The sequence below is a fragment of the Castor canadensis genome, chromosome 3 (genome assembly GCF_047511655.1).
Source record: "Castor canadensis chromosome 3, mCasCan1.hap1v2, whole genome shotgun sequence".
In the NCBI taxonomy this organism is placed as follows: domain Eukaryota; kingdom Metazoa; phylum Chordata; class Mammalia; order Rodentia; family Castoridae; genus Castor; species Castor canadensis.
In genome coordinates, this window is record NC_133388.1 from 152,715,876 (window position 1) to 152,739,696 (window position 23,821).

At 35.3% G+C, this 23,821-nt stretch overlaps 1 protein-coding gene across 1 annotated transcript in view; it reads left to right on the forward strand.

Moving 5' to 3' along the window:
• Necab1 (N-terminal EF-hand calcium binding protein 1) overlaps positions 1-23,821 on the forward strand; it is a 154,888-nt gene that overhangs the window by 13,717 nt on the left and 117,350 nt on the right. The window contains exon 3 of the mRNA XM_074068812.1: positions 14,111-14,219. Coding sequence (XP_073924913.1) covers positions 14,111-14,219 — 109 coding nt within the window. The remainder of the gene's footprint in view (positions 1-14,110; positions 14,220-23,821) is intronic.

The window sequence follows — 23,821 nt, forward strand, 5'->3', positions numbered from 1 at the left end:
AAGAAGTTGGAAAAATGAAATCATGTAATATATTATGTATCTAAGACTCTCCATAGGTATAAAAAATGTTGTCCTTCTGCTATGCTTACATGACTGTTGTGATTGAAAGAATCAAACATGACAAATATGACATGACATCAAACATGACAAAAATATGCTCAATAAATATTAATGCTTTTATTTGGTTACTTGCCATTCTTTCATGTGTAGCGTCTTGTCTGGCACTTATTACATTGTTCTAAATGGTCTGTGAATGTGTTCCTTTAGTTCCTATTAGATTATATGCTCAATGAGGGCAAGGATTATACATCTTTGTATACCTAGTGATTAGTGTAATTCATGATTTATGGCTACTATTTTGTAAACATTACTAAATTGCTGTGGGGCCATGGAGGAAAGCAAGTCTAATTCTACCTGTGTCTTTGGGGAAAACTCTTCCTGAATTGTAATTTATTCTAGTTAGTGTGAGTTTTGGGGTTTCGGGGAAATCCAGGGAAAGGGAAAAATAAGAACAAAGACACAAAACTTGAAAAGATGGAATGGGAACTAGTTACTGAGCAAAAAAAAATTTTTTAATATCTATTAAATACCTACCATGCTCATGTCTGAAACCGAACTTCTAATCCCAGGACCTGACTCACTCCTCAGCAGCATCTTCATCTCCGGTTATAGCACCACCATCCAGTGGTTGTTCCAACAAAGGGTTTCAGAGCTTTGCACAATCCTGCTCTTTCTGTACTATCACCACATGAAACCCATTAGCAGGCCTTGTTGACTCTATTCTCAAAATACCTTTGGAATCTAGTCACTTTTCTCTTTTTCCAAATATCCCACCTTAGCTAACAACAACAGCAAAAGCCTCTATAATTTTGTACTTAGGATACTGCAAAATCCTCCATATTGGAGCTATCGAAGGCTTCAATAAATTGGTGGTAAAGTGGTAGCAATAAGAAAATCAAATGTGGTATTTTTAAACCTATAATTAGAGAAGAATTAGTGATTAAAGAATTTAGTGAGAGAGAAGAAGGTATTTAATGGCAAATACCTATACACATTGGGGCAGGGAACAGATTTCTAGTTTCTGGTTTATGTAGCTGGGTAATAAAATTATTAAACTTCTTTATGTTTGTGAAAATATCTTATCTATTAAAAGCTTAATTTGAGTATGCATGTATGAAAATAGAATAATGAAATCCATTAAACATTGTAAAGAAAAAGAGGGATGAAGGATAAGAAAGAGTAACAGAGAGGTGTGTATGATCAAAGTGCATTATATGCCTGCATGCAAAATCACAATGAAGCCCCTTTGTAAAATTAATATACACTGATAAAAAGAGAAAAGCAGAGTTATTTCCAACAAAGCTTAATTTGGGTGTAATATTGATACCACTTTTAGTTCATGAGAGTTTTCCTATGAGTATCTGTTGATCTGTTAATATGTGGTATTTCTACGTTTGCTTTCTATAATATTCTAAATTAATTTAATAATGGAAAATTTAGTAGTTTGTATATTATCAAGTCTGGTATGGTCATGGGAACATTGATTCAAACATTAAAGGAAATCATTTTATAGTAATAAAAGGAAGTAACCCTTATAAAGTATTGCCATAAGCTAGGCATAATTTCATTAATCCTCATGAGACTCGGTAAAGAAGATACTACTGCTATCCCAATTTTATCAATGAGTAATGTGAAGCATAGGTAACTTGCCTGAGAATGTGGAGAAAATACCTAAGATTTGTGTCCAGATTCCCTTCCAAACTAAGAGTCTTAGCACTTAACCATGACACTTCATTAGTGGCAACTTATCTCTGCCACAGAGCTGTACTGTTGAGATCTAGAAATACCAATATTTCTACACAAATAATACCGAATGATACAAAGCATCTTAAAGCAGAAGAAAATATTTTGGAATTGTATCTCCTATGATCCTGTTTGAAGGTGGAATGGTATGATAGAGATGTGAAACCTAAAAGAACAAACTTTAATCTTGGCTCTGCTGTTTTTTCTTTCATCTGTTTGCCAAATATTTTATGCAAGTCATTTGTGTGCCAAATACTATGCTTGGTGGTGGGAATACAAAGACAAAAGAATGCATAAACATCAGGCTACATCTATCATCATAATAATCTCCCTCTGCTTGTTTTCTCACTTTTTAGGCAGGAATAATAAGACTTACTTTGCCCAGTTATTGTAATGAACGAGCAGGTAAATGTAGGTAAAGTCCCCCGGATGGTGTTTAGCACATTCTCAGTCATAGAAACATGTCAGTTTCCTTTACAAATTTCCTAAAGTCCTATTTTTTTCATTTGTGAATTAATTATGAAAGGCAGACTGTATAAACTGTGAGCCCTTACTGAACTTTATATTCCTCAGACAAGTTACATATTTGTGAAATTAAAGGAAATCTTCTTTAATTTTTACACAAGGATCTGAGAAAATTTAGAGAATTGAGATGAGGATGGGTGTGGGACAGCAGCATCGTCCGGGAATGTAGTGTCTTATAGATAAATGAGTCATAAACACAGAGAAAATTGAATGTCCTCAATGACGCAAGAGATATTACTAAGCCAAATTAGTAGTAAATACAGCAATGTATAAAAATTTCAGAGAAGGAAAATGTCCTAGGAAGGCTTATGGAGTAATTGTCCTCAATTAAATTTCTGAAAGTGAATACAAATTCAGATAGCTAGAAAAAAGAAAGATGGATCTCAGTCAGGACCAATTCAGTTTAAGCAAAAAGCAAAAAACTCCAATTTGTATTAGTTTAAGCAAATATACTGGAAAGTTGCTGGCTCTTCTCATCAAAATACCCAGGAAGTAGTACAACTTCAAGCATAGCTATATCTAGGTGCTCAGAAATCTCTCTCACACATTTTCTCTTTCTTTCTCTCTGTCTCTACATTTCAGTTTTAATTTTCCTCTGGTTGGTTTTCCTTTAAGGTAGGCTTCTTATCAGGGATGGCAAGATAGCTCTGGAATGAATACCAGCAGTTCACTAGATCGCAAGAAAGAGAGAACTTCTCTTTTGCCAGGATTTTAGCAAAAAACTCAAGACATTTTATTTTATCATTTTTATATTTGCTCACATGTGTACACATTGTTTGGGCCACCTTCCCATCCCCCACCACTTCCGGACAGAACTTGTTCCACCCTCTTGTTCTGTGATTTTGTTGAAGAGAAAACATAAGAGATGATAAGAAAGACATACCGTTTTTGCTAGTTTGAGATAAAGATAGCTATACAGAGAGATTCCTAGCGTTGCTTCCATGCACATGTATACTGCAACCCACATTGGTTTATCTCTACCAGAACTCTTCACTCTCAAGACTTTCTGATTGACCAACTAGTCATATGCCCACACTTGAAACAATAACTGGAAGACTGAATAAACTGATTTTGCAGGTTGGGATCACACATACACCTGCACGGTGGGGTGGGAGGTGTCTAGGTGTACCTAAAATATTTAGAGAAAGGGGGCAGATAATCTCCCGTGTGAAAAAATCACCTACCGCAAGAACTCCTCTTCCTACTCCAAGAAGGAAGAGGAGTTTTTGACCAGACAAAAATGACAGCTATTTCTCTCTTTGAAGGCCGACTACTTGGGAAAACAATGATTATCCACTGGGAATGAAGGAGGAGGGGAAACAGGAGCAATTCAGTTGTGGTCTGTTCTCATCTATCTCTAATGCTTGTATTACAATATTTAATTTTCATTTATAAGTGAAATTCCCCTACAAATGGAGTATGATTTTTGTTTCTAATTTTGAATCTCAACCTTCTACAAATAACTGCATGTTCCTCTAATAAATGTTTCATCTGTCATTCTACGAAAGTCTGAGTAACTGGTAACTGGGGGTGTTTTTTGGTGCTTTTCTTCTAGTCTCACATAAAATGTTATTGTTAATTCTCCATGGAAGTGACATTAAATATACTTTCACTCCCTAAATTAGGAGCACATCCTTTCTAGCCCCGAAAACTAATATACATTCATTCCCTTATGATAAAGATAATTGTTTAGAAAATATTCCCAGCACAATTCCAGGTGATAAAAATATTTGGATATAAAAAAATGAATGTCCTGATACATTTTCTAAATATTTGGTGGCAAGTCAATAAAGAGCCAAACATTTGACTGAATTATTTATTTTTCTACCTGACATCTGGGAACTTGGTAGATTTTAAACCAAAGCATGCATGACCAGCTTCCAAGTATATGTCCCAGGAGAAGTGCTGTAAGGTACCTCATCTGAATCATTTCACCTAATTGTACTTCAGTTTTCTTCTCCTCCTGGAGAGAATAGGAAGACATAACTACTTTATAAAACTGCTGCGATGACTATAGTCAATAAAATTTGTAGTAAAAATCCTTTGCAACATAACAGGTCAACACACCATTTAGAAGGTTCTCTTATGCCTTACTCGATTTTCCCATCATTAACACCTTACATTGCGATGTCACATTTGTTATGATTAAGGAACTAACACTGATACATTATTTTTAAGTAGAGACCATACTTTGTTTATATTTCCTTAGTTTCTTCCCAATATCGTTCTCATGTTCCAGAACTCCATCTGAGATACACGTTACATTTAGTAATTATGTCTCGGACTTCTCTTGGTTAAAGCAGTTTCTCAGACTTCCCCTGACTTTGACAATCTTAACAGTTTTGAGGAATGTTAAGCCTGATATTCTGTAGAATGTCCCTCAATTAAGATTTGCCTGATGTTTTTCTCATGATTAGTTGGGGATTTTTTTTTTTTTTTTGGTAAAGAGGATCATAAGATAAAGTGCAATCATGTTTCAAGGGTATGTAGTATTGGTATGGTTTATGACTGCTGTGGTTGACATTCATCACCTGGCTGAAGCAGTGTATATCATGTTCTCCATTGTAAAGTTGACTCTTCCTCCTTTTCATACTTTACCCTTTGGAAGAAAGTCATTATGCCCATTCCATACCTGAGGAGTTATATGCCACCTCCTCAAAGGCTTTGAGTATCTGCATAAATTATTTAGAATTCTTCTATATAGGACTTTTGTCTATTCTGTCATTTATTTATTCAATAGTCATTTATAACACTAGGGACATAAAGATATTTCTTGTATTCTTGGATTGTAACCCATTATTACTCAATTCATTTTATTGTTATTTTTGTTTGAATTGTTCCTACTTTGGTCATTAGAAAAACTTTATTTGATTTCTGTGTGCCTTTAACATACCCATAAAATTATGGTGGGAAGGTTGAGCAATTTCTAACTTTCTGAAACTATCAGGTGGCCATTTTTTACATCCTACCCCAATGCTAAAATCAACAATTTCTCCAAGAATTCCTAATCTTTTTCATTGTAGAATGTTATTAAAAACTAAAATCTGGGTGGTAAGTGTGCTTATTGTTACTGAGGTGTCATTGTTGCTTCTAAGCCCCTCACCTAAGGTACTACATATGTGTATACCATCTGATGTATATGTACACACTTATAAATACTTCTATATGTCCTATATATACTAAATTAAACATGAGTTCATAGCAATGGTTTAAACTGTAATCCATTATTACATGGATTATTCTAACTTCCTACCTTTGCTTATCTGTAACATCTTACTTCAACAGTGAAAAAGCTGGACCCTAGCATCATCCATTCATTTACATAATTGTTTAACTCCAGTGAACATATGTAGCAGTGTCAGAATGTTTAGCTCATACCTCATGAGAAGCAAACTTTGTCAACTATAGTACAGTACTTATATACAATTTATTTTGCCTTTAGTTTATAGACAGCTCTCATTTCCAAAGTTATTTCTGCATTCCACCCTGGAATTCCCTGAATTCCTAAATGATTTTTATACAATTGTCGTACATTGAAATTCATTGTACAGCATATTCATTTGTTGTAAAGGTTCTCCTTAGAACCTAATGCTAATGTCATATGTACATGTACTTATAAAAATATAAAAGTTATGAAACTGTAAACTTACGAAACTATAAAAAATGTTCCATCACTAAAATGTTCCCTATTCTTGTCCTATTCAACGCTGCCTCCAACCTAGCTGAACTCCTGGCAACAATGGGCCTTTTTACTCTTTATGAATTTATCTTTTCCAGAATGTCATAGAGCTAGAATCATACCAACTGATTTCTTTCAATTAGTAATATATATGCCCTAAGGAACATCCAGGCTTTGATAGCTCATTTCTCTACTATAATAATGGTATAATATTGGATTATTATAAAATCCAGCCATAATATGGATTTGTCTATTTCTCTTTTTAATTTCTGTCAGAATTTGCCTCATGTATTTTGACACACTTTTAGGTACATACGAGTTTAGGATTACTACTACCTTATGGAATAATTCTCTTTCATAATTAGGTAAAAATTCCCTTTATCTGATAATTTTTCCATATTTTGAAGTCTGCTTTTTCTAAAATTAGCATAGCTACTTTTAGCATTACCATGGTACATCTTTCCCTATTTCTTCATATTGAACCCATCTGAATCTTTATATTTAAAGCTTGTTTCTTATAAACAATGTATAGTTGGGTCTTGGCTTTTTTCTTAATTCATTCTGATAATCTGTCTTTTAATTTGAAGATCACTTTTAAAGTGATTATTGATGTTATTGTATTAATATCTATCAGGTTTTAGCTATTTTCTATTTATAATACTTCATTTTTCTCCAAGCCATCCCTTTTTATGCCTTTTCTAGTTTTAATCAATATTTTATATAATTCTATTCTATGTCCTCTTTTAATAATTCAATTATACTGTGTTTCTTTTTGAAAGGTTTAGTGGCATTGTATATATTTTTAGCTAAACTAAATTGACCTTCGAATAACACTGTATCTCTTCATAGATAAAACAGGTTGTGTGGATGCCTGCTGTTCTTTATGAAATTGATATACTCCAATTCATTTTACTTATCAATACATTATAGCCATGAACATTTTTTAGTATCATTACTTCATACAGTTATCTCTTAGATTAGTTCAGAATAAAAACATTTTAGTGTACTTTCATTTGTTCCTTCTCTGACACTCTGCTTTATGTGGCTCTGAGTTTCTTACCTATTTCACATTCTTTCTCCTGAAGAACCTTTTCTAACATTCCTGCAGGACAGTTCTGCTGGCAATGAATTTCTTTATTTTTTGGCTGAGGCTCTTTATTTCACTTTGAAGAATTTTGTTGGCTATCATGTGTTTAAACACTTTAAGTATTTAACTACACACTCATCATTTGCATGGTTTTTGAAATTTTCACTGTGCTATAATTCTTCTTGGTTTTCTATAGATGAAATGTTATATTTGCTGTTTTCCTCTACTTTTTAAATTTCTTGTCTTTGCTATTCTGCAGTTTGAATCTGATATACCTGGGTATCTGTTTTTTTGCTTTGTTTTGTTTATGTAAGACAGCTGGTGTGGTAGGGCTTGAAATTCACCCTCTTTGATATTCTCTGTCATTCTGGGTTTGTAGTTTGGTTTCTGTCACTAATTTTGGAAAGTTCTTGGCCATTATACTTTCAAATATTTCTTCTGCACTGTTGTATTCTTTCTTCTTCTGGAATTCCAGTTACGTATAAGTGATACCTTTTGAAATTTCCCAGAATCCTTGGAAATTCTATTTGGTTCTATTTTGGATTTTTCCTGGTTCTTTTATTGCTATAGTTTGCAGTTTCAGAATACTATTATTTTGAAAGGTTAATTATTTTAAATGATTACAAAAGCTAGGTTATAATTGCCACACAAGAGTGGAAATATTGACATCTCTATTGACCTATCCTCTCCCTTCTTGATTCTTTTCTCAACTGTGTCAAAATTGGAAAGCTAGGCATGATTGTACATGCCTATAATCCCATCGCTTAAGAGGGTAAGGCAGTGGCCCAAAAGACCAAAAATCGTATGTTCTCCCTCATATGTGGACATTAGATCAAGGACAAACACAACAAGGGGATTGGACTTTGAGCACATGATAAACGCGAGAGCACACAAGGAAGGGGTGAGGATAGGTAAGACACCTAAAAAACTAGCTAGCATTTGTTGCCCTTAACACAGAGAAACTAAAGCAGATACCTTAAAGCAACTGAGGCCAACAGGAAAAGGGGACCAGGAACTAGAGAAAAGGTTAGATCAAAAAGAATTAACCTAACACCCATGCACAGGAAATCAATGTGAGTCAACGCCCTGTATAGCTATCCTTATCTCAACCAGCAAAAACCCTTGTCCCTTCTGTTATTGCTTATACTCTCTCTACAACAAAATTAGAGATAAGGGCAAAATAGTTTCTGCTGGGTATTGTGGGGGGGAGAGGGAGGGGACGGAGTGGGTGGTAAGGGAGGGGGTGGGGGCAGGGGGGAGAAATGAACCAAGCCTTGTATGCACATATGAATAATAAAAGAAAAATGAAAAAAAAAAAAAGGGTAAGGCAGGAGGACCTTGAGTTTGAAGCTAGCCTGGGCTATGTAGTGAGATCCTGTATCAAAAAGGCAAAAAAAAATGGAAAATGTGAGTTATATATTAGTGTACATTGTAATATTCCTTTTAACTTTCGCTGTTGGTTTGAAATTCTTCAAAATAAAGACTGAACGGTGTGTGTTCAAAAGCATGACTTTTTTTTCAAAATAGAATGGATATCTGGGATGCTGCTTTTAATGGTAGAAAATAAGAGAAATAAAAATATTCATATTTGCATAAAGAAACCTTGGACAGATAAAAATTTAAATTTAATGTGATATTTTAATGGGGAACATAAGAGAAAATGGAAATGGGATTTTCAGCATATAAGTTTTTACATTGTGTTGCTTCTTTAGGTATGTGAATACAATGTCTATTTAATGATACAAGCCTAAATTTTAAAATGTGATACAATATAAAAGAAAGAACATTGAAAAGAAAAAGGACTGCATTCTTAGCCATGTCAAGACATTAATGGAATTTGGGATATGAGGCCAGAATAACTTAAAAATAGGGCAGAGAAGAGCAACGTTGCTTGGGACAAACTCAGACTAAGCATACAATTCTAACAGAAGAACTTAAAACCTATATCCATTGGTGGTAAAAGTTAAAATTTATCACCACAGGACATCAGACCTCCCAAGTTTTGACTATTCTATGAGCCAAGCCAGTATAAACCAAGGATTCACTTGTTGCCCCATTTCAAAAGAAAGTACCAGCAGGGAAATTTAATTTGAAATAAAATACATTAATAAAAATGATAATTGCTTTATTAATACAGAATCACACTATGAGGGATTTTTTTCTCTCCCTTTCTGTTAAAAAATATAATGCTTTTGCTAAACATTATGGTCTATTCTAGAGCTAGTCAAAAGAAACTGATTTCTTGTTTAAAAGTGTGGCAGCCTGATGGGCAGACTTTCGGGAGTCCTGTATGTGATAAAAAAATGGGCTTTCAAAGCATACTTTTCCACTCCTCAGGCTGGGACTATAATTCAATGCCTCCTTTTTCCTTCTGCATTTTTTCCAGTAAGATTTTTAAAAAATCAGAGCACTTGCTAAGCCACACTTTTATTTGATAGCCTGTGCATTAGTACTTGAAATCTCTTACTAATCCTAATTAGAAAGCACTATTACAGAGTCCCACAGTATTCCCCAGGATGCACACACAACCAAGGTCCTGTTACAGCCTGTTCAGCTCACCTAGAACTATTCAGTGTTTATCAAGGAAAACATATTCCATCATCAATATGTATGTATTGTTTTCATTACATAAAACAGTGGGAGGTGGAAATAGTGTGTTGATTTCTGTTTTTCTTTTTTTTTTTTTTTTGAGACAGAGCTATGTATTCTAGGCCAGGCTTGAACTCTAGATGCTCCTGCTTCAATTTCCCAAGTGCTGGGAATATGCCTGGATTTTTTTTTAAACAGTAGATGAAAGATGTTTCCCTTTTTCCTCTTTTAACTGTACTCAAATCTGGTATATGTCCAATTCCACAGCCTGGCAATACATTCTTCATCAAAGTAAGGAGAAGATACACGATAAGATACACAATAGGTTAGATGGGACTAGAGTTTAAAATAGTCATATGAAGTATAAACCTAAATCACCAGTCTAAAATCAGAAACACAATTAGACAATTGAGGAGCCCAGTGCTAGAGTGTTTGAATGTGTTTGAATGGCTAAGCCAGACTGGTCCAGGAGGCCAGTCAGGTCAGGAACTCACTCTGTGCTTGATCCAGGTCTGGATTTTTTACTACCTCAATAACTATCAGCAAGCATTAACTGGAAGATTAGTGCACTGTGCTTATTGAATTAAAAAGCGAATTGAAATACAGTTCTTTTTTCCTTTATTGTTGTGCTGGGTGGGGGCACATTGTGACATTTACAAAGGTTCTTATAATATATCAAATATATCACACTTGAATTCACCCCCTCCACAGCTCCCCTTTATCTCCTCCTCTAATTCCTGGAATATTTTCAACACGTATCATTTTTGCATGTACATACATGTGTACACATCTTTTGCACTGTATTCACCCTCCTACCTCCTTTCCCCACCACTTCCCCCTCCTACTGGTGCCAACCCTCCCTCACCTCACCCTGGACAGAACCTGTTCTACTCTCCTGTTCTCCGATTTTGTAGAAGAAGAAAGATAAAATATAAAAAGAAAAAACATGAACTTTTGCTTGTCTGAGATAAAGGTAGCTATGCAGGGAGTTCCCTTGTGATATTTCCATACATATATGTGTTATCTCCTCTAATTATCTACATTTTACCTTAGTCCCTTTCTTACAGTAGTTTCAATGAATTTAAGATTTCTATATTCATTCTTGTATTAAGAGTATATCAATCATATTCAAGTTCTTAATTTCCTTCTTTTACCTTCCCCTCCTGTATGTAACTTCCCCTTAGTGTGACCAGTGTTTTATAATGTTGCTGCATTTGTTTTAGGTCTGTATTCCACTTATGAGGGAGAATATGCAGCTTTTGGCCTTCTTAGCTTGACTAATTCCACTTAAGATGATGTTCTCCAGTTCCATCCATTTATCTGCAAATGACAGAATTTCATTCTTCTCTGTGACTGAGTAAAATTCCATTGTGTATAAACACCACATTTTCTGAATCCATTCATCAGTAGTGAGGCATCTTGGCTGTTTCCATAACTTGGCTATTGTGACTAGTGCAGCAATAAACATGGGTGTGCAGGAGCCTTTGTAATAACCTGAGTCGCATTCCTTCGGTTATATACCTAGGAGTAGTATTGCTAGATCGTATGGCAGATCTACGTTTAGTTTTTAAGGCGCCTCGATAATGTTTTCCAAAGTGGTTGTACTAGCTTACATTTCCACCAGCAGTGTATGAGAGTTCCTTTTTCCATGTTGTTGTTTGTGTTCTTGGTGCCCTATTCTAACAGGAGTGAGGTGGAATCTTAATGTGGTTTTTGATTTGTGCTTCCTTTATGGCCAAGGATGGTGAGCAGTTTCTCATGTGTTTTTTTAGCCATTTGAACGTCTTCCTCTGAAAAAGCTCTGTTCAATTCATTTGCCTATTTCTTCATTATGTCATTGATTTTTTAAGAGTTTAGTTTTTTGAGCTCCCTGTTTGTTCTGGTTATCAATCTGATGTATAGCTGGCAAATATTTTCTCCCACTCTGTTGGTGGTCTCTTCAATTTAGAGACCATTTCTTCTGTTGTGCAGAAGCTTTCAGATTTCATGTAGTCTCATTTGTCAATCCTTTCTCTTAGCTGCTGAGCCATTTGAGTTCTATTGAGAAAGTCTTTGCCCATGCCTATTGCTTCCAGTGTATTCTCTGTTCTTTCCTGTATAGCTTCAAGGTTTCAGGTCTTATATTAAGGTCCTTAATCCACTTTGAGTTGATACTCGTACAGGATGACAAACACTGATCTAGTTTCAGTTTTCTGTGGGCAGACATCCAGTTTTCCCAGCAACATTTGTTGAAGAGACTGCTTTTGCTGTCTTTTTGATGCCTTTGCCAAAAAGTAGGTGAGCATAGCTACCTAATTCTATGCAGTTCCACTGGTCCTCATACCTGTTTTTGTGCCAGTACCATGCTGTTTTTATTGCTGTGGCTCTGTAATACAGTTTGAAGTTGAGTACTGTGATATCTCCAGTGTTGCTCTTTTTGCTCAGTATTGCCTTGGCTATTCACAGTTTTTTGTGTTTCCAAATGAAGTTTAGGGTGGATTTTTCAGTCTCTGTAATGAATGTCATTGGGATTTTGATGGAAATTGCATTGAACATGTAGATTGTTTTTGGTAGTATAGCCATTTTTACTATGTTGATTCTGCCAATTCATGAGCATGGGCTCATTTTCCATTTTCTATAGTTTTCTTTGATTCCTTTCTTCAGTGGTTTGTTGTTTTGCTTGTAGAAATCATTCACAATCTGTGTTAAGTTTATTCCTAGGTTTTTTTTTTTGAGGCTATTGTAAATGGAATTTTTTCCCTATATTCTTTCTCAATCTGTTCATTGTTAGTGCATAAAAAGATTACTGATTTAAAAATAAAAAAGATTCTTAGGGGTCATTATATTTTTACAAATAAATATATTTGGAGCCAATGCTGGTCATTATAATTCTAGCTATAATCCTAGCTTCTCAGGAGGCAGAGATCAGGAGGATGGTGATTTGAAGGCAACCCAGGCAAGTAGTTTGCAAGACCCTATCTCAAAAAAAAAAAATCACAATAAAAACAGCTGGTGGAGTGGCTCCGGAGGTAGGCTTTGAGTTCAAACTCCAGAACTGCAAGAAAAAAAAAAATTTTTTTTGGAAATATTATAGCCTTGAAGATCTTATCTGGAAAAAATTAAGCAACTCGATGATTAAATGTATTATGTTCTTTATAATACCTCCTGAGTATTATTATAAGGAGGAAACACACAAGTTGTCAGAAATCCAAATTTCTTGTCTTCCCACCCCTCTGTATGCTCTGTGAGATTCTGATTTCTGGTAGGGTTCAGGAATCCACAATTTTAACAGAGTACTCCAAGCAGTCTGTGAGCCATCTCTTGAGGGAAAAAATGTTCAATTGAATCTGACGATCTAATCCTAATTAAATCATACTTTCTGTTACTCAAATTCTATTTTGTTCAGTTGTAGTGCTACTAGAAGGTGCACATTACAGGAGTTTTGTGGCTCCAGGCAAAGTTCTTCCTCTTTACCTCTCAGTTCCAGTTATGGCATTATAAATGGAAAGGCCTATTCTATCCTTTGCAATCATTTTGGGCACCTTATGGGAGAAACCTAACAAACTAGCTCTGGCATAGAGAAAAGGGTGCTTCCCCTCCCTTTGTATCCATCCATTCCTCTAGATCTGCTGCTTCTTGCACAGATATTTTGCCCAGTAAGGTGTTTCCTCCATCCATGCTTATCCAAAGCTTTTTTCTCAAAGTCAAGTGTAGATGCTACTAAGATCCCTTATGCAGGTGAATGATAAGAATCTATTAGTCAAGCTCCCATATATCTAAAGTATATCTATCTCTTATTCTACTTACTATATTCCATTGTGAAAAATACTGATGCTGGCATATTCTGTCTTTTTTATTGGACTCTAATTTTGTTTCACTTTTGTATCCCACAATAAGTAAAATGTGTTTGGCTTTCTAAGTACTCACTGATTTAAATGATATCATAATAAACATAATTTATTGGATTATAATAACAACTCATATACTTACAGGAACATGTATCTATTCAACCAATAGATATTTATTTTTAATACTTATTCAGCAATCTACTCAGTTCTGTATTTGCTCAGTACCATGAAGGCAAAGCAGAAGTCAAATAATTGACTGTGCACAGGGTCCTTTATTTTGTTTTGTGGATATCCTTTTTGTATGGCCAGGTAAATCCTTTTTTAAAGGTTATTTGTTTGTCATGAGCCAAAAAATACTCAAAACCGTGTAGACTTATATTCCACCAGACAGTATACATTGGCATGCTATGTATATAAAGATATATTAAATTATTTTTTTGCTTTTTGCACCTTGAACTTTTCATTCTTTTTGAATACATGTGTGTTACACATGCAAATAAACAAGTATAACCATTTGGACCAAGTTTTAAAAATCAAAAGACAGAAAATGTACAAATTTGAAATGATTTGTTTCTCTTCTGTTTGTTCTTATCATTTCAGATGATGGAAAATTATCCTTTGAAGAATTCAAAGCATATTTTGCAGATGGAGTTCTCAGTGGAGAAGAATTACATGAGCTCTTCCATACCATTGATACACATAATACTAAGTAAGGAACTTTCGTCACTAGACTGTGTAAATGAGGTAGAGAATGTGAAGGAGCACATACCCATGAAGGAAGGTGGGGGGAGAAAGATGTAGAGGGTTCCTTTTTACATGCTTCCCTCTTTTCAATTCTGAGATACCCCTTTAAAAATTGAAATGTTCTCAAAAGCTGAATGATCTTTTAAAGAAGGCTCCTAGTTTTAGCTTGTGTCCTTTTCAAGAATATAAAACAAAGTAGAGATGACAAATGATTCTGATTGTATCATTAACAAGCAAGTAGAAATTTGCCTTATTACTTGGGCATTTAAATTTTCTTTGTTTAAAAATTGTCCTGAGGTCATTCTTATATTAGCATGTTGAAATGAAGTTATAGAAGTTATCTGGACAAGTCAGGTATGCTGAATTCCAAATTAGTACAGGACACAGAGTTACCTCTGAATAGTCAATGTATATGGTGATCTGTCAATTTTATTTATTTCACCTACATAAATCTCTCTTTTGCATTAACATAACATTTATGAATGTTCTGTTTATAGTCTCACTATTCTTAAAAGTATAAAATAACTTTAGGATAACAGAAATGTGCTTCTTGTTTTAGGTAACTGAACCAAATGTCATTATTTGTGACAGTCATGATTGCAAAATTCTAATGTGAAAAAAACCACTGTTCCAGCCATGCCCTGAGACACATCTGTGTGTCTCCTGCATGAACAGTCAGTATCTTGCTTTAGGAAATGTATCTAGATGGTTCCAGGCGGGAAGCCAGTTTGCTAAGAAAATACTCTTAGGCTGTATCTATGAAGAGACATTTTCTGAGGCAAACTATTAACAAAAATTTAAAGATTGATTCACTGTACTCAAATGGCTAAATATTCTCAAAACAGCCAGTTTGTAAGTTTCTTGGATTCAGTGGGCTTTTGAATTCTCTAGGAAATGGCTTAAGTATTATATTGCCTGACACAGTATTAATGAGTGACTGACTCAAACGTTCCATCCAGTTTAAGTCTTTAGTAAGCATTGGCAGTAGAACATGGAACTAGCTTATGGCTTAGTGAAGAAACAGGTTCACTAACTGATAATTCCAGTATGTCATAAATGCTGTGATTGAGGTTATTCCATGGACACTTTGAGGACATTTTAGCTCAATTTAATAGAATCAGGGAATGTTCATAGGAACTGAATAATTAAGTTGCATGGGTAAACAAAAGGAAGTGGAAGGAAGGGAAGAATATTTCAGTCAATGAAAATCATGGGAAAGGCCTGGAAGCATGGGATGAATAGGAGTGATAAGTATTTTCTGATTGCTAAAGTGACAGCTATAAGGCTAAGTGGAAGGAGATGAATCTGAACAAAAGAATGGGTTGGGACAAGAAGTAACTTACATTCTGTGATTACAAAAGTTCTTTTACTTTGTCCTATAGACCATGGGGAAGCTATTAAAGAACTTGAGCCAAGTTGTGATGTCCTTGTAGGTCATTTTTCCACCAAAACACAGGCTTAAAGGGGCTGGGATGGAGGAAGAATACAGCAATTTTAGTTGAATCCTTAAGTTGTACTAGGGAAGAATGTTCATGCATAAAAGAAAGGAAGCCATGCTCCACTATTCTGAGAAATGACTCCCAAGAGAAAAACAGAGCAGAGGATCCCTTGTGGCTCAGGTGTTGTAAGTTGGGATGCTAATACTCCACTAAGTATGCTGATCAGTTCTTCCCAGTTATATTTATTATGAAAGATCTAACAATATCTGGGTTGAGAACATTTAGTGACAATCATAGTTTCAGAAGTTGGTGTCATGAAGATTTTTCAATACATATTTATTAATGTTAATGAAAAATAAAGTTTTCAATAAATCTTGTTGACCAGATTTTCCTATTTTACTTACATATTTATTAGTCTGGATTACTTGTTGGTATAGTTTTAAGATTACTTAGTGCTAAAGAAGTATATGCAATGATTTATGTAAGTGTAAAGGAATAATTATTATTACTTATTACTCTTATGCATTAGAGACAACAGTATATGCTTTTGGCTAGAATATAAATTCCAACTTAATTTGGGATTAGCATATATTAGGGAATTCTGAGTTACATTCATGAAATTCCTTTTTAAAAAAGGAGGTTACTGTCAGGCTTTGATCTTTTTACAGATTAATTCAAACTTTGGCACAGAAATTTCAGAGCTTTATTTTTAGCAAGTGATAACTTTTATCTTTCCATGATCCAAGTTTTAATTATTTTAGTTATTGTACTATTTATGCCCAATATTTTTCTCTTTTCATATGCCTTCTAAGAGAGTATGCTCTGCTCCGAAATTTTGCCACTGCTGACCATCCCCAACCACTTTAACTGAATCAAGAACACAGTCTTACTTCAAGAAGCCAATTCATATCTAGGTTGAATGAAACCAACTAGATTTACTGTCTCTCCCTGTTGATGGATTGAGAGGGTCAGAGTCCATGAATATCCACTGCCTTGGTGGCTGCCCCTCCTGACATCTGGACCTTTAAATTCACCTTGGAGCCCATCAAATAAGTATCTGTTTAATGCTCTGCATTTTCTTGAGTGTCAGTAAGATTCTGTCCCTAGCAAAAGAGTATTGTTAATACAGAATTATCTCAGCTCACTCCTATCTGTGAAAAACTATCTCTTTGCTACAAATACTATAGTTGCCAGTTTTTGTTTGTCTTTGAGACAGGGTCTCACATACAACCCAGGCTACCTAGAACTCACAAACATTCTGCTTCCAACTACCAAGTGCTGGGACTACAGGTGTGCTCCACCTGCTGCACCATACCCCACACCCAGCTTATATTTTGAAAAGTGACCAGTCCCATTTAAGAATATTTGGAAAGAAAGAAGAAAAATATTGAGAATATATTTTGCTGCTTAAATTTTCACCTTTTGTCTCAGGAGAATATTCATGTCATTCTTACTTGGTCATGAGAAGAAAATATTGTTCACAAAGATATTTGTTTTTAAAATGGTATTTAAAATGTAATATAATAAAAGATTTTTAAATATCAAAATTAAGTAAATTATTCCTTGAAAATGACATAAACCAGTAGGTATACCTTTGGCAATCATTTCTTATAAGCAGCTTTTACATGAACAAACTATAAGTATAGAGAGTGCAGTGATTAAAAAATATTTTGACAAATAAAAACATACAAATATTGCCCTCTCCACTTATTCTTCTAAGTAACAGCCTTAATTTCCTTTTTTTCCTCTTTCATTTCATTCATTCATTTTTTTATTCTTTGATTTAAAAAAGTAAATATCTTCACTGGAAAAAATATCTTAAGAGGTCTTCAGTACAATCTTTATTTTCTATTCCCTGGAGCAACTTGTATCTGTTTAATCAAATTTCCTTTCATGGATGTCAGTAAAGTAAAATAAACCAATAGGAAAACAGACCCCAAGCCCATTCATTCAACCTCAAAAGAACTTACACATTTGAGACTGTGCAAAGATTTCTGTACGTGAATATTGCCACGGTTGAAACTATTTCAGATTTAACTTAAAGAGAATATTTTCAAAACCCAGTTACCAACCACTGTCCCTCCATGTTAAAGAGAGTGCCTGTGAGTTGTAGTCACTGTCTAGACTGCAGAGGCACAAGAGTGAGTGCAATACTCAGAATAATCTCATCCTAAGGAGAATTGCATTAACTATCCTTCTTGTTCGATGCTGTATGAGATTCCTGGTATTGTAAATATTTTGCCAGAAATTACATTTCTAATTTATGTGGACTGAAGATTTCATTCAGAGCAGAGACTTTAGAAGCGAAAAGAACCCTCAATGAAAATAGGGTAAGTTTGAAGGCAACAGAAGCCCAACTTTCCATCACTTTTCAGAATTATTATTTTAAACTGATAGGTACTTTGGATTATGCATGCTTGGACGTCTGAGATGTGTTCCTGAGGGTTTTTTTTTTTTTCTTACATGGAGTAATTGGTTGAAGGTAGAACAAAAGGCTGGCTTATTTCCCTGTGTGGTACTTGGACTATGTGGTGTGGTAAAGGAAATATTGGTCAAAATGTAAGTTTTTGTTAATAAGGAAAAATACATTAAAAACTTTAACTTTCTCAACCCTTAAAGGAAGTGCATTCACACTAATATTTCAGAATAGTCTGAAAGAAAGGTCATTCTACCTTACTGAAACATTCATAATTTCAGAAATTTTTGTCATTTTAACTGTCTTCTTTGTAGACCAAATGCAAATTGTCAATCTGGTAGTCATTTCCATTAGCATTCCTCCTTGCAGCTCTTTCAGCCCTTAGAGGGTTTATAAACACATGTTTTTTCAGCTTTTGAAAGTTGCTGTTCAGAAAAGAATACTAAGAGCTTGTAATATTTAAGCTTGTGGAAAATAATAAATATTAGCAAAAATTAAATCTACAGTTTGGTAACTAACAAAGTGGAACCACCACACTAATTAAAAAATAAGACTGAATAGAGGTCCAGGTACTAGTGGCTCATGCCTATAACCCTAGCTACTTGGGAGGCTGAATTTAGGAGGAGCTCGGTTTGAGGTTAGCCCAAGCAAATAGTTTGCAAGACCCCATCTCTAAAATAAGCAGAGCAAAATGAGCTGAAGTAGAGCCCCTGATGACAAGCATGAAGTCTTGAGTTCAAACCCTAGTTCTATCAAAAACCAAAAAAGAAAAAGAAAGAATAAATGGAGGGAAGACCATAAGGTCAAGAGGAAGCTTTCATAGCTCATAGAAAGTGCTTTTGCTCATCAGAAAGTCAGCTTATCTACATTTTGCAGCCAGTTAGAAAAAAATGTGAATATTTGGCATAAATCCTTGTAGTATTGGTTAAAACAGAGGCATGAGGGAAAGATTTTTGAAATCAAATGCAATTCTCCCACTTTAGAGTTCCAGATTTGTCAGGGTAGAACAAATGGTAGACCAGATGGAAATTTTTCTCATGGGTCAGAGATTGAACAGAAAACTGTCCCAGGGCCCTCAGGTGGAGTCCTGGGACTAGGGATAGACTCTCATGCATTCAGGTTAAGTGTCCTTTGCTCCAAACAAAAATAACTTGTGGGTGCTCAGCACTGAGATTTCAACCCAGTGCTTGTTAAATCGCTGAAGCACACCACTGTGACAGAAATATCACCACCTACTAAAAAGAGCTAACCCTGAGAGTTTAAAAACTTCTTCCCTGTGCCAAACTGAAATTTTTCTCCTTAAACTTTGACTTAGTTCTGCTCCTTAAGGCTGTTCAGAATATGAATATCTTATAATAAGTCTCTTCAATATTTGAAGATGGTTTTCATGCACCAATGATAAGATGAAGTCCCATAATAATTGGAGAGTAATTATATCAAAGGATATGTTTCAAATGATAGTGTTTTGCTCCTTCTGAAACAGAAAAAGTTGTTTATTCTATATTTGTGTATGACAATTAAATCCTAAAGCTTGATGTGTTGGCTGATAAAGCCCTTTTTTCCCTTGAGTTTTTCATCACACTGCTTTAAGCAGACATATGTTGTTAGCAGTAAGAAAAGAAGGCAGCATTAGTATCCTGGAGTAAGCAGTAGGTTGGTCTGAAGAGCATCCCACACAGTCTGCATGGTGTTGTGACTAGAAAGTTCATTGCAATTCTAGCAGTGGACAAGATAGAGCTCCCTATTAATATAGCCTGTGCATACCGTCTTCAACGCTAACTGAAGACTCAGAATGTAGCACCAACTATAAGCATTAAAGTCCAGAGTACACTCATTAAAATAGAGTTGAATGCCAAGGGGGTACCAGGATTGAGTTTCAACAATTCAGAATGGCTGGGGAACCTGCAGAGGGTGTTCCAAACTGGCTATGAAGAACGAGTACAAACCTCACAGCCCAGACAGATTTGCTTTTATCATGGCCAAGGCATAGTTGTAGGAACTAGGCAGAGGCCAAATCTCTATCCAGGCTTTAAGTAGCCTTGTTGGAATAAGCAGATATGTAATCTGTTTTCAAGAGAGAGGTGTGATTTTCAGAATGCTTTGTACAGGGATGGATGGAGTCAGAGAGTCCACAAAGCTGCAAAGGAAGAGAAAAACAGTCTTTTGACGGATTTTCTTCACCTTCTCCTAAGTCTTACTTGGCAAAAGTATGATACTGTATTAGTCAAGACTTTCCTGGTTGCTAGTGACAGAAACATAAATTAAGCTGACTTAAGGAAATATGTCTGGCTCATGTGTCAGTTAAGTCCAGAGAAGGTTTCAGGTGTTCAGAGTTAACTATTAAAAGGGTGGTGCTGGTAATCCCTCTCTGTTGGTTATTCTCTTGGGAAGACCCCCTTCACTGTGAGGTCAAGATGATTATAAGAAGGTCAAGTTTCATATTTCCACAGCTTAACAAACTCTCAGAGAGACTGCTTTTCTTTCCCAAGAGTTCCAGCAAAATCCTAGTCTTGAACAGTTTTAGCCTGCCTTGATCTTGTGTCATCATGAACACATCACTGTTTTCAGAAAAATGTAATATGAAATGAAGCCAGGATGCTGTTTCATCTGTCACCTACAGATCAAACAATTGTATACCATCTCATACTTCAGAGAGTTATTTCCCTTCTCATGGAGGACCAGGAGCTCAATGGAGCTTGAATTCCAGAGAGTTCCTATCAAATGTGGAATCAATCTCAAACATCTGAAGTTATCTGTAATGGAAAAGACGGAAGTTAGAGAGAGCTTTTTGTTAGATAGGCATCCTGGCGCCTCTGAGCTGTCTGGGTTCCTAACCTCCTTCCTCCCCGTTTCCTGAGCATGGGACTGGGTCCGTTCCTAGCAGTCGTGCTTTCCCATACTCTCGTTGTTAGGACTGTTCTTGGGATGCCACTTTGCTCTTTGTGGTACTGTCTGCTCTTTGTATTTTCAGGAGGTGCCAAACGAAGACTTAGTTAACCTGAGTTTTATTCCCTTAGTCTTTCTCCAAAGTCACTCAGGTGCTTTAGATAGTCTAGCAGTTCACATATATTGCATTACCTTTATTTCTTAAGAATTTGAAAACTAGAAGGAATCATATGCATAGCTAAGAAATACACTATTTCATTATATACAGTATAGGAACATTGTTTAATCACACTTTCAGAGACTAGTAACTGCAGTCTTGCATTCTTTTTTTTAAATTTTTTTATTCATTTATTCATATGTGCACACATTGTTTGGGACATTTCTCCCCCCTGCCCTTCGTCCCCTTCCTTTTTCTCCCACCCCCCTCTCTTCCAGGCAGAACCTGTTCTGCCCTTTTCTCCAATTTTATTGAAGAGAAGACATAAGCAATAATAAGAAAGACAAAGCATTTTTGGTACTTGAGATAAGGATCACTATACAGAGAGAGTCCCAGCATTGCTTCCATGCACAAGTGTGTTACAACCCAAATTGATTCATCTCTATCTGACCTTTTCACTAGTTCCTGATCACCTTCCCATATTGACCTCTGTCGCTTTAAGGTTTTTCTATTAGCTCCTCTGCAGTGGGGACATCAAAGGCTTTCATGAATTCTTATCATGACTCACTCTAATTTATTACAAGTGTCCAGTTTCTAGTTCCATTTGGCCATTAGAACTAACCTGTGGCTATAAATCTCCTTATTACTCACTGCTTTTTTTAAAGATATATTTTCCTCTTCAGTAATTACCCAAACCCATTTACTTGCTTGGAGCATCTTTTTCTTTAGCTCACAAAAACGTGGGGAAAAAATGTATTTTCTGAAAGTTGCTTTTGAAACTCTTTTCTCTCCTGTAAGGGCATTTCATTGGTACCATCGCCATTTCTTTCTAAAATCGAGCCACTCCACAACTTGTAGTGTTACTTGGGCAAAGGGTTCTTCTCTGGAGGAGGAGTATCAAATCAGCAAACAAAGTTCTACCTTTTCATTAAAATGATTAGGATAGCTTCAGAGATTTGTGAAGGACAGAAATCTAAGGAGCCTTTTTTCAGGTAACATGAAATTGTTTATCCTTGTTATAATTTCAGAAGTAAATTGGTTTCAGTTTTCTCCAACAAAGATGGTAACGAAGCCAAATTTTGTGTCAAAACAGTTCATGAATGGTTTCTAAAAAATATTTAGGTTCTAAAGGAAATATGTGGTCTCTGATTCAATAGGGACATGTATTTATTGAATAACTTGCCAGGGGCTTACTTGCATCATTTTATTTAATCTTCACAAAAACAGAATATTGTGATTCACAGCCTACAGTTAAGCACTTCTAAACAGAAAGCTAAATGACTTGCCCAAAATTCTCAGACAGTATGTGTAACGGCCTGGGGTTTTTCCAGGTCTGCTTGAAAATAAAACATCAACTCTTTCCCTATTTTCATGCCACATTTAATAAAATGTTATATTTTTAACTGTTTTGTGTATCAGAAATCAAAATATTCTAAGGCCACTTTTAAAAATCTCTTTTAGGCATTTTATTCTGATGAAAAGAAGGTTATTTCTCTCTAGCAGTAGAATATATTTGGATGTACAGTATAAGGGTAATTACTTTAATTGCTGCCTTTATCTCTTCTCTTTTAATATCTATTATGTAGGGGTTTTACAGTGTGGGAGTTACAGCAATGTAGGAATGCTATTCTTTTTTCTTTGGACATTAATTCCATTCTTTGCACATTTTCCCTCCTCTGTCTTACCTTTATACCTAGAAATCATCTTCTACATTTAGACTTAGGCTCCTCACCAGCCTCCTTTCCATCACTTTGCACCTGCTTTGTTTTTCCCATTGTTTTTCAGAGTATGCACTGAGTTTTATTGTTTTCTTTAAGAGTTTTATCAAAGAACTTTACTTTCAAACTTTTTCTGTTTTTTTTAATATATTTTAATCTTATCTAGAGAAGTATTTTCTGGTTGTCCTCTAATCCTCCCAATAAAGAACTTGAATTGTCTTTTAATCTTAATTGAACTCTCTCTCTCACTATACCAGCCATGATATAGTTGCTAATGGTGGAGGAAAATCAATTACTGCACAAAATAAAAGTTGTCTATGGAGGAATCTAGATGAATTATTCATTCACATAAGTGCAATGTTATTTCTAATTTCACCATTATTCACAAATGGATGAGATCAATTTAGTATAAATGTAGCCACATATCTTTAAGAAACATGGTACTCACTTCCTGGACAGTTTCTTACCCATATTAAATCACCAACAAATTTTATCCTTTAAAAAAATCTTCACCACCACTACCTAAGTACAAGCTTTCTAGCCTTTATAACCACATTATTCTCAAGAATGGACAGTTTGGTGTAGCAGTTATAATAATTCTTCTCTATGACTCTTCAAGATTCAGTTGGGATTCATTTATATGCCACCATGTCAGGCCTGATTGTTTATTTTTGAAGTGAGAATTTTTCAAGAGAAGTCTTTTTTAAGGAAATATTTTTCTCTACTGCTATGATCTGAATGTTTCTGCCCCTCCAATCCACATGTTGAACCTGATCCCCAAAGTGATGGTATTAGGAGATGGGTTTTTTGAGAGGTGAGTAGGTCATGAGGATTCCACCATCATGAACAGGATTGCTAGTGCCCTTACATGAGAGACTCAAGGGAGCTGATTCATTCCTTCCACCATATGAACACAAACAGAAAGTGCCATCTACGAGGAGCAGGCTTCTA